This window comes from Musca autumnalis, unplaced genomic scaffold (genome assembly GCF_047663935.1).
Source record: "Musca autumnalis isolate F117 unplaced genomic scaffold, ASM4766393v1 scaffold_3, whole genome shotgun sequence".
In the NCBI taxonomy this organism is placed as follows: Eukaryota; Metazoa; Arthropoda; class Insecta; order Diptera; family Muscidae; genus Musca; species Musca autumnalis.
Window position 1 is genome coordinate 78,779,767 of NW_027411866.1, and position 14,104 is coordinate 78,793,870.

At 34.0% G+C, this 14,104-nt stretch overlaps 2 protein-coding genes and 1 long non-coding RNA gene across 4 annotated transcripts in view; 1 reads left to right on the forward strand and 2 right to left on the reverse strand.

Annotated features, from left to right (window-relative positions):
• LOC141396485 (uncharacterized) overlaps positions 1-4,257 on the forward strand; it is a 72,313-nt gene extending 68,056 nt beyond the window's left edge. The window contains exons 5-7 of one of the 2 annotated variants that reach the window (XM_073971975.1): positions 1,919-2,066; positions 2,249-2,351; positions 2,413-2,737. In XM_073971975.1, coding sequence (XP_073828076.1) covers positions 1,919-2,066; positions 2,249-2,351; positions 2,413-2,439 — 278 coding nt within the window. In that variant the 3' untranslated portion in view covers positions 2,440-2,737. Of the gene's footprint in view, positions 1-1,918; positions 2,067-2,248; positions 3,932-4,011 lie in introns of those variants that run through there. The other variant, XM_073971974.1, reaches the window with a different exon arrangement.
• Positions 1-14,104, reverse strand: part of LOC141396493 (uncharacterized) — an 84,223-nt gene that overhangs the window by 66,084 nt on the left and 4,035 nt on the right. The window lies entirely within an intron of this gene.
• On the reverse strand, positions 7,302-8,259 carry LOC141396491 (uncharacterized). Its single transcript, XM_073971989.1, has one exon. It carries the CDS (start codon positions 8,059-8,061, stop codon positions 7,531-7,533), a length of 531 nt encoding a protein of 176 aa, XP_073828090.1. The 5' UTR covers positions 8,062-8,259; the 3' UTR covers positions 7,302-7,530.

The following is a 14,104-nucleotide window of genomic DNA, read 5'->3' on the forward strand; positions in this document are numbered from 1 at the left end:
GTTGGGGAGATCTCAATTTGTTGAGCACAAGGGAGTCAGATCTGAAGTTTGTAGTGTATGCTGTGGTGTCCCTCAGGGCTCCGTTTTAGGTCCTTTATTGTTTATAATGTTCGTTAATGACCTTGTGAGCTCTGTCTCGGACAATAGATGTAGTTTGTTTTTATATGCTGATGATGTCCACATCTTCTTTCGAGGTGCGAGTATTCCTGAATTGGAGTGGTTAGCCAGTACTACTTTGCAGTCTGTTTCGGCATGGATATCCACTAACGGTCTTTCGATTAATTGGAATAAAACCAATGCGTTGATTTTTAACAGATCTGGTGATGTTTCGTCGCCTCGTGTCCTTGTGAATTCTATGGTTGTTAACATTGTAAGTGAGATGAAGTGTTTGGGTGTGATTGTTGATAGTAAACTAGATTTTGGTAAGCGGTAGCGTCGCGCGTAAGATTCCAGCTTCGGCGGCTATACTGTCTACAGGTGTATTTACCCTTGCATGTCAGGAAGAGGGTGGCATTATCGTTGTTGATGTCGTATGTTAATTATTGTTTGGAAGTTGTATCTGGTACTTTTTCTTATCAAATTCAGCGTATCCATAAAATTGTACATTCTATTGTCCGTTATGTGTATGGGTTGGGTCTAAGGGAGCCTGTTTCGCAGTTTGTGGTTTATTTACTTGGGTTGCCATTTGATAAGTATGTTGATTTTCGGCTTCTCCAGTGCCATTACCGGATTATGAAGAACTCTTCCTCCCCCTCCATTGTAAATTTAGGTTCTGTAGGTCATTTCGGAATTCTCAATTGTTGTATACACGGGTTTCGTCATCTACAAGCGTTTGTGATGAGAGTTGCTAGGTTGTGGAATGTTCTGCCTTTGCGCTTACGTAAATTTTCATTCTCTTCCTATTGTTACAAGGTGCGATGCATTGAGCTGATCCGTAGTTAAGTGTATACATATTCTGTTATTGGATCCATTGAGATATTGTATTAAATTGTTTAATGGCTGGGGAGCCTTATTTATATGTTTTGTTTAATTATTTTTGTTTTTTTTTTTAGCTTTAAAGGTATTGCTCAAATTTTTTTTTTTTTCTGCCTTATAGGACTTTTGATGTTGTAGGTACTAAATTCATTCTGCTTGTTAAGAATGAATTTTAGGAATAGTGTGTGGATATGGTTCCTACTACCTCTTCCCACTCCTTCTTGCTATTCGGAGTAATAGTTATTGGCGTTGAGATGGGTTTTGTTTGTGGGATCCAACAAAATGAATTATTGAACATAAGTTTTATGGTATTTTTGCTCAGTTTTGCTTTTTTTATGTAAATAATTTAGTTTTTATCGGGTTATGTATATATGTAGTTAATATAAGATATTGGCTGGCCGTATTGGCTTATATATATTACAATGTAGAAATAAATAAATGAAACATAATCGTGCAATGACCCACATATTTCAGGATTTTTATGGTCGTGGTCAATCTGCGGATTTTTGACATAGCTTTCTGTAGCGCTATGGTAGAATTCATTCAACTCAGGCTATGCTATGGTCGATACCAACTATGCCAACATCAATCCAAGAGGATAAAAACAATTTAACATTGAATTATAAAAATCCGGTCATTTATTTCATACCGGAAAAATTTATCAATTTCCCTGAATTGGTTACAATGTAGTAGATTTTTAGGTTATGTTGCTCCTATGTTATTGGTGCCGTTTCTTCTCGAAAGTGTAATGCCGTAAAGAATGTATTTGCTTACAAGCTCCAGTTCTCAACAAGCGATTGTCGCCGATCACTTCGAAAAATTGCCAGTAAAGTCGACCCTTAAAAAAATAGTGTAGACGTTTAGGTGTAATGATGCAACAATGTTCAATTGATTACACATTTATGTTACCCAATACTAAAGTTATTATATAAATTCCTTCTAGAACCTCCTACAAAAAACAAAATGCCTGAATTACAAATGTCTCTATTGGAACTTGAATGTAAATTGGACGGAGAGGATGAATTAATTTTTGAGGATGACGATGAAGACTTAGATGCCATTGTCCTTGATACATCGTCGTGTGGTTTTGAGTAAGAATTCCTTTAAAAAATATTTCGAAACAGTAGTAATCAAATAAATAGAAATACTAGCTAACCAATTAAGCCTACGCATGTTTTGTAATTCGTTCAAATAAATTAATTTACTACTAACCACAAGTGTAAATTCGTGTTAGTTCAAAAAAAAAGCTCAATCTATATTTTAATTCTACTAGCTCACCAAATGAGGATCGTTTTCAAAATTCAACACTGGTGGCGATAGATGATGAAAATAATGAAATTTCAGCAGTCAATAAAGCTAAAACAGCAACAACAAAGGTGACAAACTTGTCTGTAAAATGTACACCACCAGATATACCTAATAAACCTTCTACAACAGCGAATGTCACAAGCGATTTCCCCATGAAATGTTGTTCAACAGAGGTGCCTAAATTTCCTAGTCTAGATAATATCTTGAATGCGACGACCGAAAGCCATAATCCAGCCTCAGCAGAAATATTTAAGAAATTTAAAATTCCCAAGAAAACAAATACCTCAGCCGGCATTATAACCACCAAAAGTCAGAGTAAAAACATAATACCGGAAAAACATAGACATCCTATAGTAATCTTAAATGTACTACCCAAAATGACGGGAAATAGCATAAAAGTTGCAGATTTTTATGCTTTGATGAAAAAAAGAAATGACAATAGAAAATATGCCAACATTACTAAAACAATAAAGAATCAATCTGCTTCATCAATAGTAGTGGCAAAGGAAAGTGCCATACCAGTCCAACAGCCGAAACAGGTTATCATAGCTGCTGCCAAAATATCGATACCACCAATAGTTGTGGCAAAGGAAACTGCTATTCCTGGCCAACAGCCGAAACAGGTTAACATCGCTGCTGCTGCCATAACATCGATACCACCAAAACAGACAATGTTTAGATGTACGTTTAACAATGTTCCGGCAGCCATCAAGGAAAAAGAATCAGCGCTTTTAAATTCTAAAGAAGGAAATGGCGGCCAAACTTTCACTACCACCACTAATGACACAAGTCAACAAGTTAATTCCATAGTAGGTATTGCTGCTGGTGTTGGCCCAACTTTTCTTACCATGAACGACAATAGCCGACAGGTTTCTGTCTCTGCATCATCTTCGTATGGTATTAAGGAAATAGCGGAAATTTTTGGCATAACATGTCTACCACATCTTCAGAATTTATGTCAAACACCATCCTTACTCTGTCCCATGTCGCATGAAATGAATGACAATGATATGGTATTCCAAGCTCTAGGTGCCATGGATACAAATAACTTGAACAGGGCCTATTCATTCATGTATAAACATTACAAATTATATCGACAATATTTTGCTGTTTTTTGCAACATATTAACGATGCGCAACAGTCGTATGGTGCTCTTGAAGATGGTAAACGATTGTGAACGTTATCCGGAGCAAACAGAAAATCTTGTCTTACTATTCGATTGCTTGGTTAAATGTGGTCTTAGCCCAACCAATGCCTGTCGACTTATGTTGAAACGTAGCCGAGATAGATCAATACGTGTAATTGATGCGCTGGTCGCAATAATAATGAAATCCGATTGGACCATGTTTTCTGACTATATTGAAGGTTTTTCAGTGGAGAATGCCCAATATCACTATCGAATACCAGTACTTGAACAAATGGCTGCAGGACTATTGGCCAATTGTAATCAGGCAAATTTGAAGCAAGCTTTTTTCAAATGTGTTCAAACAGTACATCGTGATGAAATACCATTGCTTTGTTCACCCAATATGTTGAAGTGCCTCGCTTTAATGGCAACAAGTAATTAGAGCAAAAAAAAAAAAATCACACTCCTGCGGGTCAGTCAAAAAATCATCTTTACGCGCACCTAACTACTATAACATTGACGGTATGCTTTTTTAAAATGAATTTTATATTTTTTGATTTTCCTTTTATTTTTGTTTTATTTTTTAATTACTTTTATTACAGGTTTACCTTTTAAAAAGGTATTTAATTAAAATAAGTATTCAATTCAATAATTCCTTGGTATATTATATCACACATACATGTATTATTTTTATGTATTTTTAATGATTTATTTTTAACAATTGATTTATTCATGAAACCACTGATTAAACTCAAAAAACAAAAACAATGAATTCTTTTTTATGTTGAAATGTACCAAGTTTTGTATCCCATGCGACAATAAAATTTTAATTTTACCGTTTCAAAAAACACTACTTGGTAACAGAGATTTATTTTGTTAAACACAATCATTTATAGAAATACGTGATTGTAATTAAAATGGGAACTCTGTCTATGTGATGTGGGCAGGTAGATTGGTTGGGTGGGTTTATTTGTTTTTAAACAATCTACAGTTAGGTGTTTTTATTTGTTATAAATAAATGCGGTGTAGTTGATGAAAGTGGAATTTTTATTTGTTATAGAAAAAAATAGTTATAGGGAAGTTCGACTGTATGTTCTACTAATTTCAATAAACCTATTTTCTAATTTCACGGTTTCTTTGTCATCACTTTGGTTTTGAGTTTTTTTGTTCTGTTAAAATGTTTTTATTGGAGGTATCCTTTCATTCACACGCTTTGGCATGGACACTGTAGGTAGGGTAAGTGCACCAATAGTCGGCACTTTAAGGATTTTGTTAACTTCAGTCTTATGTCCTTCCGAGTCTAAATGTCCAATCAAATTGAATTTAAGTTGTTATGATTCGTAGTTAGTTTTGTGTAGTTCTAGATTATATAAACAACTTTTTTAATTATTTCTGTTCAATGTGCAAAAATTGCAATATTAGTGAAATACTGCATTTTCACCAGTAGTCGGCACCATTTCCCAATTGTCGGCATGAGATATTCCAATAGTCGGCATGTTATATTTAAATAAAAAAAATGTATTCTTTACATGTTTTCTTAAATATGTGAAAGGACAATAGATTATGCATTCCTTATTTATAAATGTCTTGTTTATTATATACATTTCTATTGATTTTCCTTCAAAAAGTAAGAACATTTAAAAATATTGTTTAAACAAAATAGTTCGTGCCAATAGTCGGCAACTATTACGCAGTTGTCGGCACTCCACAACGTATGTACTTCAAATCATGGCCAATTTAGCTTAAAATCACTTCAAACTCATTTCTTATTAAAACTATATTTTATTGATTAACCTTTAACGTATTTGTTTAACATTTCTAATAATTTTCAGCAAAAAGTAATGGATAAAAATTAATGTTTTTAACCCCATGCCAACATCAGGCAAACTTTACAATGGCATGAGCAAAAATTGCACAATTACAGATATTTTTAAAAATTTCTTTTCCTAAAGCTTTAATTTAATTATTCTCTACCTATACAACAAAAATTATGTCGAAAATTTCTTCGTTTTTAATATAATTACATAGCTTAAAAGATAAACATCTCTACAATTTTTTTCTTAAGAAACTTGCATTTTCGGTTATGTTGAAAACCCTCACCGATAAAAACTTAAATGTCGATATAATAATTGGTCCTAGCTCAATGAAATTTTACACAAAGTTAGCTGACAATATTGTTTAAGCATTTTTAAGATAATTTTCGTATTTTGTTTTCTTAATTTTTAGTTATTTGAGTTCAAATTCAAAAAGTGGCGACTACTGGGACATGCCGATATTAGAAGCACTTACCCTACTGTTATTAATTTTTGACACAAATAATGGTAAAAACTTAGACTGATTGATCAAGCATTTAATTTTTTTTAATTTATTTCAATTCTCTTATGCCCAGTCTTTCGACCTTAAGGCTGTACACTACAATATAATGCCATTATAATTTAAAATTAAGTAATTTAAGGGAGGGATAACAATACTACTCCAAAACTCAATTACTATGTATAAAAATATATGTAGTAATTATAATTAATCTATATTGAATATAAAACATTTTGATTGATTGAATTATTATACTCCAGGAAATGAAAGGGATGTTAAACTACTCCATAACAAATATACAGAGCTTTAGTATAAAATAAATATAAATAAATAATAAAATTACAATTTTTTGAAATATTTTGATTTTAGTGAAATTTCAAAAATGAAGCATTTAATGCAAGCAATCGAAGAATTTGAACTACTCCAATAACAACTGCGTTCACACATGAATATGAACTAAACCACCAAATCGTTCATACTAAAAAAAAAATTTCAAGCAAATCACGAAGTACGGGTACACCCACATTCATATGTATACGCAGCATATAAATTTTACATTGTCTCATAAAGAAAAATGTTGAGTATTTAGTGGACCATAAAAAAAAAAATTAAAACACAAGATTGCAAAAAAAGCTATTGAATATAAAACATTTTAATTGATTGAATTATTATGCTCCAGGAAATGAAGGGGATTTTAAACTACTACATACATATATATATATATATATATATATATATATATATATATATATATATATATTACTCAGGCGATTGAAGATGTTGCAAAAGTTTGTTACGATACGTACGTTGAGCTAAATTGAAAGCTCGCAAAGGAAGCGGCAAGGGATTATATGTTCGAATCACCCTTACATGAAAAGAATGCTCCAAGATCGGTGTTAGCTTCGGAAAGATTCGTTGGGGATTTCTTAACGAATTAGAAAATTTGAAAAATTGGGCTAGGGAACGCGGATACTGCAGTCTAACAATCTTGTAGAAATGAATCATATTTCGTACACACAGAAAATTACGAAAACTGCAGCCAAGAAAATTACGTATTCTGTCACAGGTTGCCGGATGCCAATACTGTATATGTATCTAACCACCTAAAACTTCTAAGCAATACATTATTATTGGCATTTAAAAGCATTTTAACTTTAAAATTGTGATTAAGTTGCCGTCGTGAGTTAAACAAATGTAAATGTCCCAATATGTATTATCAACCCCTAAATGTCCGTTAACAACACAGACCTTTTCAATATAACCTAAAATACTATGGAAATTTTTCTTTAAATTTCTACAACGCAATTCTTGTGTTTTGTTTACATCCAGAAGCTATTAATTTAGGCAATTATGAATAATATTTCACAATGCTATTCAACGTCGTCTCCAACAACTGATTATTTCCACTATATAAATATACCAACAAAAATATATAACCCGTTTGATAAACAAATCTGTTTGTCATGGTCGCTTTACGCACCAAAACAAAAAAAAAAAAACAGGGCAATTAGTGCCACGCGTCTAAATTTAGGAGTGAGGGGAGTAATATTTCCAAGAAAACAAGAATAAAACACATAAATTTTACGATCAATTGATAATTTTTTTTTTATTTGCAAACATATAATTAAAAAACAGTTTGCATTTTTAAATAAAAAATAAGAACGATCTTTTCACCAATGAGTAATGAACACCAAAAATAATATTCGATAAAAAATACAAAACAAAAGTTCAAATAAGCGAACCAAACATTTTCTTTTGTTTTAACAAAGACAAAAACTTAATATTTTATTAAAACTAAACATTAAATTCTAAATTAATTCACCCTTTTCATTAACTCTAATGACTTTTACACTGTTGCTGTTCTCGGCAAGAACTTCATCAAATGATTTACCCTTTGTATTTGTAAACCATCCAACATTATCGATGATCAAATGGTTGACGGAACAGCCATCACATTGAAGGATCACAACACCACTTGTATACGCTTGTTCGGAGACTTTTTTACTATTGCGGGTATTGCAAATTTTACAACGATAAACGATATCAATTTTGCGTGTCATACGACGGTAATTCTTAAGGGTTGTCGGAGAGATGGATCCCGACGAACTTGCTGGAAGTTTCTTGCCTGTGAAGACGGTAGCATCTAATATGGTTTTTGGTATTAGCAGAGGTTCTTTTGGTCTGTTTTGTTCGATTTTGTTCACCTCAGCTGCTGCAGTTGGTGGGCTTGTTTGGGCGGCATTATCCACTGGTTGTGTGATGTTAATGAGAGCATTTTGTCCATTTTGCCGGAGGTAGTTTAGTGTACGCGAACTAAACAGGTTACGCAACGAGTTCATGGCCTTGTTTGTTTACAATTAACACATTACGGCTCTTTGGATACTATTCTATAAAATGATGGTTATTCTTCTCGTTGTGATAATTCTTGTTTTATGGATATCTATCGCGTTGTTTATTTCTAAGTACCTCTTTCGCAAAAAATGTAGCTACTTGTATAGGGGGTTGCTGAGACTGTATGCAAATTAAAATCTAAGAACGGGATTGACAGTTAACAGCTGAGAAGCGGGAGATAAACATATGGAAAATTATTTTTGAATCATCGTTGTAACACCCTGTACACGTGAGTTAGGTAACCCAGCGATACATCAACTTTTTATATTTTACAACATCGTAAACTCAAAGGTAAAATTATTTCGGAAACTAAAGTTCGGGCGTGTTTCATTTACAGCCAGTTTCTGTATGTCAAAAGAAGAATGTGTGCGAATGAAACACGCCCGAACTTTAGTTTTCGAAATAATTTTACCTTTGCTTTTTCTTCAAAACAAAAAACAAATTTGAAAAACACACAAGAGTTTGGACGTGTTTCTTTCGCACACATTCTTCTTTCGACATACAGAAACTGGCTGTTACCCTGCGTTTACAAATGACAGGACAGTTGAGTTCATGTCTTGTTACTGAACAAAACACACAACCACAAACGCTCATTTGTGTGTGCGGATAAAACTCATCAAACCTGATCGTTTTGTTCGAGCCATGGCACAATTACCAGGTAGATGCATCAGCAAACAACTACAACAAAAACGAGTTCAGTACTGTGAAATGTCAAAAATGTTTTCCAAAAATAAAGCGATTCACACATTTTTTCAACAAAATTTTGTTGGGCAGTTATTAATAAACACATTATAACAAAAATCCGTCAAAAATTCACAGTTTTTCTTTTAAATTTTTGTTTTTTAATTTTGTGTATTTCAATTACAACAACTTTTTTGACAGCTCACAGTACATCAGCTGGGCTGACACGGGTACCTGTATGATTGTGCCATGGTTCGAGCCTATTTAAAAACAATCATTCTATGCAGATCAAACACAACAACGTTATGAACAAAAATCGAGTAAATGAATGAGTGTGATGAAATTTTTTGTGATCGAAGCATGGTACAATTAGAAAGGTAGATGCATCGGCGAATTGCTACAACAAAGCAACTTTTTTGTAATGTAAACTGCCAAAATTTTCGCCAAATGGTCTCTTGTTGTCTCTTTTTATCGCTTGTGTTTGTCTATAAAGTGTAGACATGCTATCTCTTACTTACCGAATCATATGGTTTTTTGTTTTGATTTTTCATGGCGAATTCCTAGTTTTTGACGTTTTAGATTCGATCAGCTGGGCTGAGGCATCTACCTTTCTAATTGTACCATGGATCGAAGTCATTCTCTTTACAGATTACATTGGTAAGAGCAAGACAACAATATTATATTATTTGTTGTACTGATGAACAAAGTTAATCTAACGGTACGGCAGTGTTAAACGCGAAGCGTTGTACACTAAAACGTTCACATTTTCAACTAAAACATAGTACACACCGTCCAACAAAACTGAAAGTCATCGAGGTCTATTTCGTTAATATCAAAGTCTAGCTGCATAATTACTTTCCTAATCACTAAATTATACCTTAAATATTGTATTTCAATCATTTTTAGCTAACAAAAAGTTTTTATTTGCCAGAAAATTGCCGTAAAAGTACGTTGACTGTCAGTTTTGTTGGACCGTGTGTACTATGCTTAAGGAGTCATCTCGATCGAACGATTCTTTTATCCAAGTGAGTTCTAAGTAATGCTTGGTTTACATTTACGAAATCCACTCGATTTCAACTGTCAATTCCATAGGTTAAACGTCAAATGAAATCCAGATGTGATTTCATTTGACGTTTGAGCTATGGAATTGACAGTTGAAATCGAGTGGATTTCGTAAATGTAAACATAGCATAAGAATCAAAGGATCGAAAGATCGATTTTTGATTCCTACGTAAGAATCGAAAATCGATTTTTGAGTTCTAAGTAAAGCTGGGTACACATTGTTAGTTTTGAATGACAGCTTTGTTGGTGCTTGCTAGTGTGTAAATAGTTCATCCCAGCAAAATGTTCGATGCCAAAGATGACATTCAATCATGGGTGCAAGTGATCTAGCATGTCATCTTTTTAGCATCTTCATCGATGAATTTTATATGAGCGTGGACCCCAAAAGATGACGTTCTTTTCTGGATCCTAAGCATGTCATTTTAACCAATGCGTTGACATGTCATTTCCACCAATGCTTTGGCATGTCATTTCCACCAATGATTTGACATGTCATTTTCACCAATGCTTTGACACGTTATTTTCACCCATGCTTTGACATGTCATTTTAACCAATGCTTTGGCATGTCATTTTCACCAACCCCTTGGCATGAAATTTTCATGTCTTGTTTGGAAAATGGAAATGCTGTATTGAAATATGGTTTTCATGAAAAACAAAACTCTTTATTAATTCAAACGAATTCATGAAATAGCTACAATTAATTTATCAGTTTAGTTTTTCAAAAGTTTACATCCAAAATTGCAATGTAATCACCACCGCTGCAACGCAAAAGATTACTTCCTCCGTTCTCCGCAACTGATATTCTTTCATCTTACAAAAGGTTTTTTCAATTATCTTCCCATCACCAGTTCAGATTTCAACATGGACTCCAAATGCACTCCTTTAAGTATTTTTATTTCGTAAATTACTTTTATTTTATAATTTTGTTATTTTATAACAACATTTTGGTAGTAGTAGTAGTAGTAGTAGTAGTACTTTATTTGAGACTCTTCTTCTTTTCTGTTGTACAAGGTAAAAAATGTTAGCGATCGGTATAAAAAACACTTAGAATTATTGTTGTCTTATTCTAATACACAGTGATATGGATGTTGCTACTTGCACATTAAATAACAGCTGATAAAAACAATAAGTAATGGAAGTGTATCAAAGAGAACTAGGCTTGCTCCCGGCCTAAACATTTTGGTAATTTATACTCTTTTGTTTAGTGACGGAAATATGTAGGGATCTACAACCCGGCTTGCTTTAGGGATCTCTAAGAACAAAATGTAACGAACGGGGAGGAGAGAATTTTTATGGAAAATACCATTTATGCTTAATTAATTTATTTTTAATTGTTTCTTTCCAAAAGTAGTTTCTTCTTTATTTTCAGATTCTTGTTCTTTTTCGTTTCGGACTTTTTTTCAAATTCCAAGAAGCGAGATTTGATTGATTTCATTCTATGTCAGATTTAGAACAGACAAGGGAACTTTTAAAATAGCAATGTGTGCTGTCCGATTCTATTTTTAGCTCGATGGTTGGGACTTCATATAATACCAATTGTTTAGAAATTTTAGTTGTTTGATATGCAGGAAATGTAAGACAACATCACGACGACAGTTCTAACAACTTTGGTCTGTTCCAGAAACTGCAAGAATCTACTTATTTTTACTACGATAACAATTTTTCCTTTATGTTATCGGCAAAAATAGTAAAAATTAGTAGATTTTTGCAGTACTGGAACATACCAAAATGAAAATAAACAGGTGTGTAAATAAAAACACAAACATCATATCTATTGGATCGATGGAATGGGTACAAATGCTGATGAAAAGATCGGATCTTTCACGACTTCCTTTGCATTGGTTCAAATCCTAATGAAAAGATCGGATCTTTCACGACTTCCTTTGAACCAATGCAAAAGATGACATGAAATCACGTCATCGCAAAGAACCCCTTCCGTCAAATTTTGCTGGGATGGTTGCTGGACGGTTGGACAGTTATCGATAATTGCAAAAAATCGTTATTCAAAACTGACAATGTGTACTGTACTTAAGAATCAAAAGATCGAAAGATCGATTTTTGCTTGTTAATACGTATCCCTAGCACGAATACAAATGTTCAGTTCCTTTACGTGTAGGAATCTTCAAGTTTTACCACTTTTTACTCGAAAAACATTCTCTTCAGATACCGTACAATTCATATGAGAGCAGTTCACAACTTTTTAATTTAATTTATTTATTACAGTAACCTAGCCCATAGGGCCATGAGCGGTTCCAAAAAACATCTAAACATTAACTACTCGCAGTTTGCTTATATCTAACAATATTTCTTTGTATATTAAAAATAAGGAACTTTTGCTACTTTTACCACTTTTAAAAGTAAAGGAACAGACCAAAAGCAACTGACGTTTCGGAAGTAGGGATAGGTAATGGAAATGTTATGTCAAAACTTTCCTTATGTTGTTGGGGAAATTACAACAAAAATATTTTTTTTATAAAGGGATTTGACTTTTCATATTCGAACAGCTGGTGCGATACCACTACCTGGGTAATTGTGACATGGTCTGGCGAACAAAAATGAAAACGAAAGAAAAACCACTAAACTCGTGTATGACTTTTAAATTTTGTAGTTGTTTTACACTTGCACTTAAAACAGGTGTTTCGGGTGCATGTTTTATAAAACATGTTAAATGTAAAATGAGATTAAACCTCCAAAGGTGTAAAACCTCCAACTCACAAGATAATCGATCGAAATGAAATCGTCTTAATCCGTGTCGATTACGTGAAATTCCGGCGTGTGCATTGTACAAATGAGCAAGCTCCCTGAGGTTTACGACTGTCCCACTATTGTCATCAAGGACTTCAAGAAACCCCCACCTTTGGATGTCGTCAAGGATCACTTTAAACAAAACTGCAATGGCGTTTAGTTAAGGGTAATGTTGGTGCTATTTTTGTTCTTATTAAAAAGACACCTATAAAAACCACCACCAATAAAAGTGACTAAACCATTAATAAAATAGATTTAAAACGTTAAGAAGGGGTTTTTATTAAAAAAATTAGATTAAATGCTTGTTATGAAGAATGTTGTTGTTTTAAAAGGATGTCTGCAACCATTCGTTGTCCCCGTAGATTCAACACTGAATCAGCGATCTTGGGACAGGCACTTAAAGAAATTTATATGGATGTTTTTGTTTCTATTGGTTATTGTAACAGTACATACATATGTTTATTCTGCTTTGGAATGCGGCTGCTTCGATGTGTTGTAGCCCCAAAGGTACTGGTGTTAGTTAGTCATTGCTACATAGGAATTCAGGCAGCTGCACTATCCCTAGCATAGGTGAGCCAAAACAATTCTGGTTTGTCGTAGCTGCTGATGGTTCTTAGTTGCGATAGATGTTCTCCCTAGGAGAAAATGCACACTATAGTTGTTTATGGCAAGAGCGACTGCATCTGTGTGAGTGCTATTTAAACCTACTTAACAGGCTTGTTGATATAGGGATTCTGTATTGTAACGCTGGATCTATCTTTTTGATCATGAAAATCCCTCCTGACATGCCTGGGTGGGGTGTCCTATCCACCATATGGATCTAACGGTAACACCCGAGCAAGTACTGCAAAGAAAGCATGCCATTGTGTTGCTGTTCCGGAAGAATTTTTGTGTCCTCATGTAGATGGTCCACTGAAGACCTGTCGCAGTTCTCAGGGCAGCATTCTGACATATTTCAATATTTTACCATCGTGTTGCACTTATATTCGCGGACCACAGTGACGGTACAGGGACTTGATGACCCTGTTCTTACATCTAAGCTTGTCGCAGATAGCTGTGGCAGGCGCGGAGGACATCAACATGCTGTCGAATGTGATGGGTTAGAATTCTGCTACCATCTACCATGACATTTAACTCTTTCTTCCATGGCCTTAAATTTTCTGGCGGATATTTGCATATTCGTCGTATGGAAAAAGGAGGTAAGATCGGTTGCATGTTTGTACACAAAGTCGATTGTTGCCACTACAGCAGTTGTTACTGTTAAGGTGTTAAATTGTTCGTTAATTGTATTGGCAATTAAGAATTCTTGAGTCTTCATTAGCTGCTGTTCTGTTCTTGATAGTCCCGGTCCACTACTCACCAATCCCGCAACACGTTGCAACCGAGAGAAGAACTGGCCGAAAAATTGCTACATGTAATATTGATAATGTGAAAGACACACATTTTCCTGTAAATAATAAGAAAGAATTCTGGTAAAGGCAAATCTGCAGCAAGGGATGAAG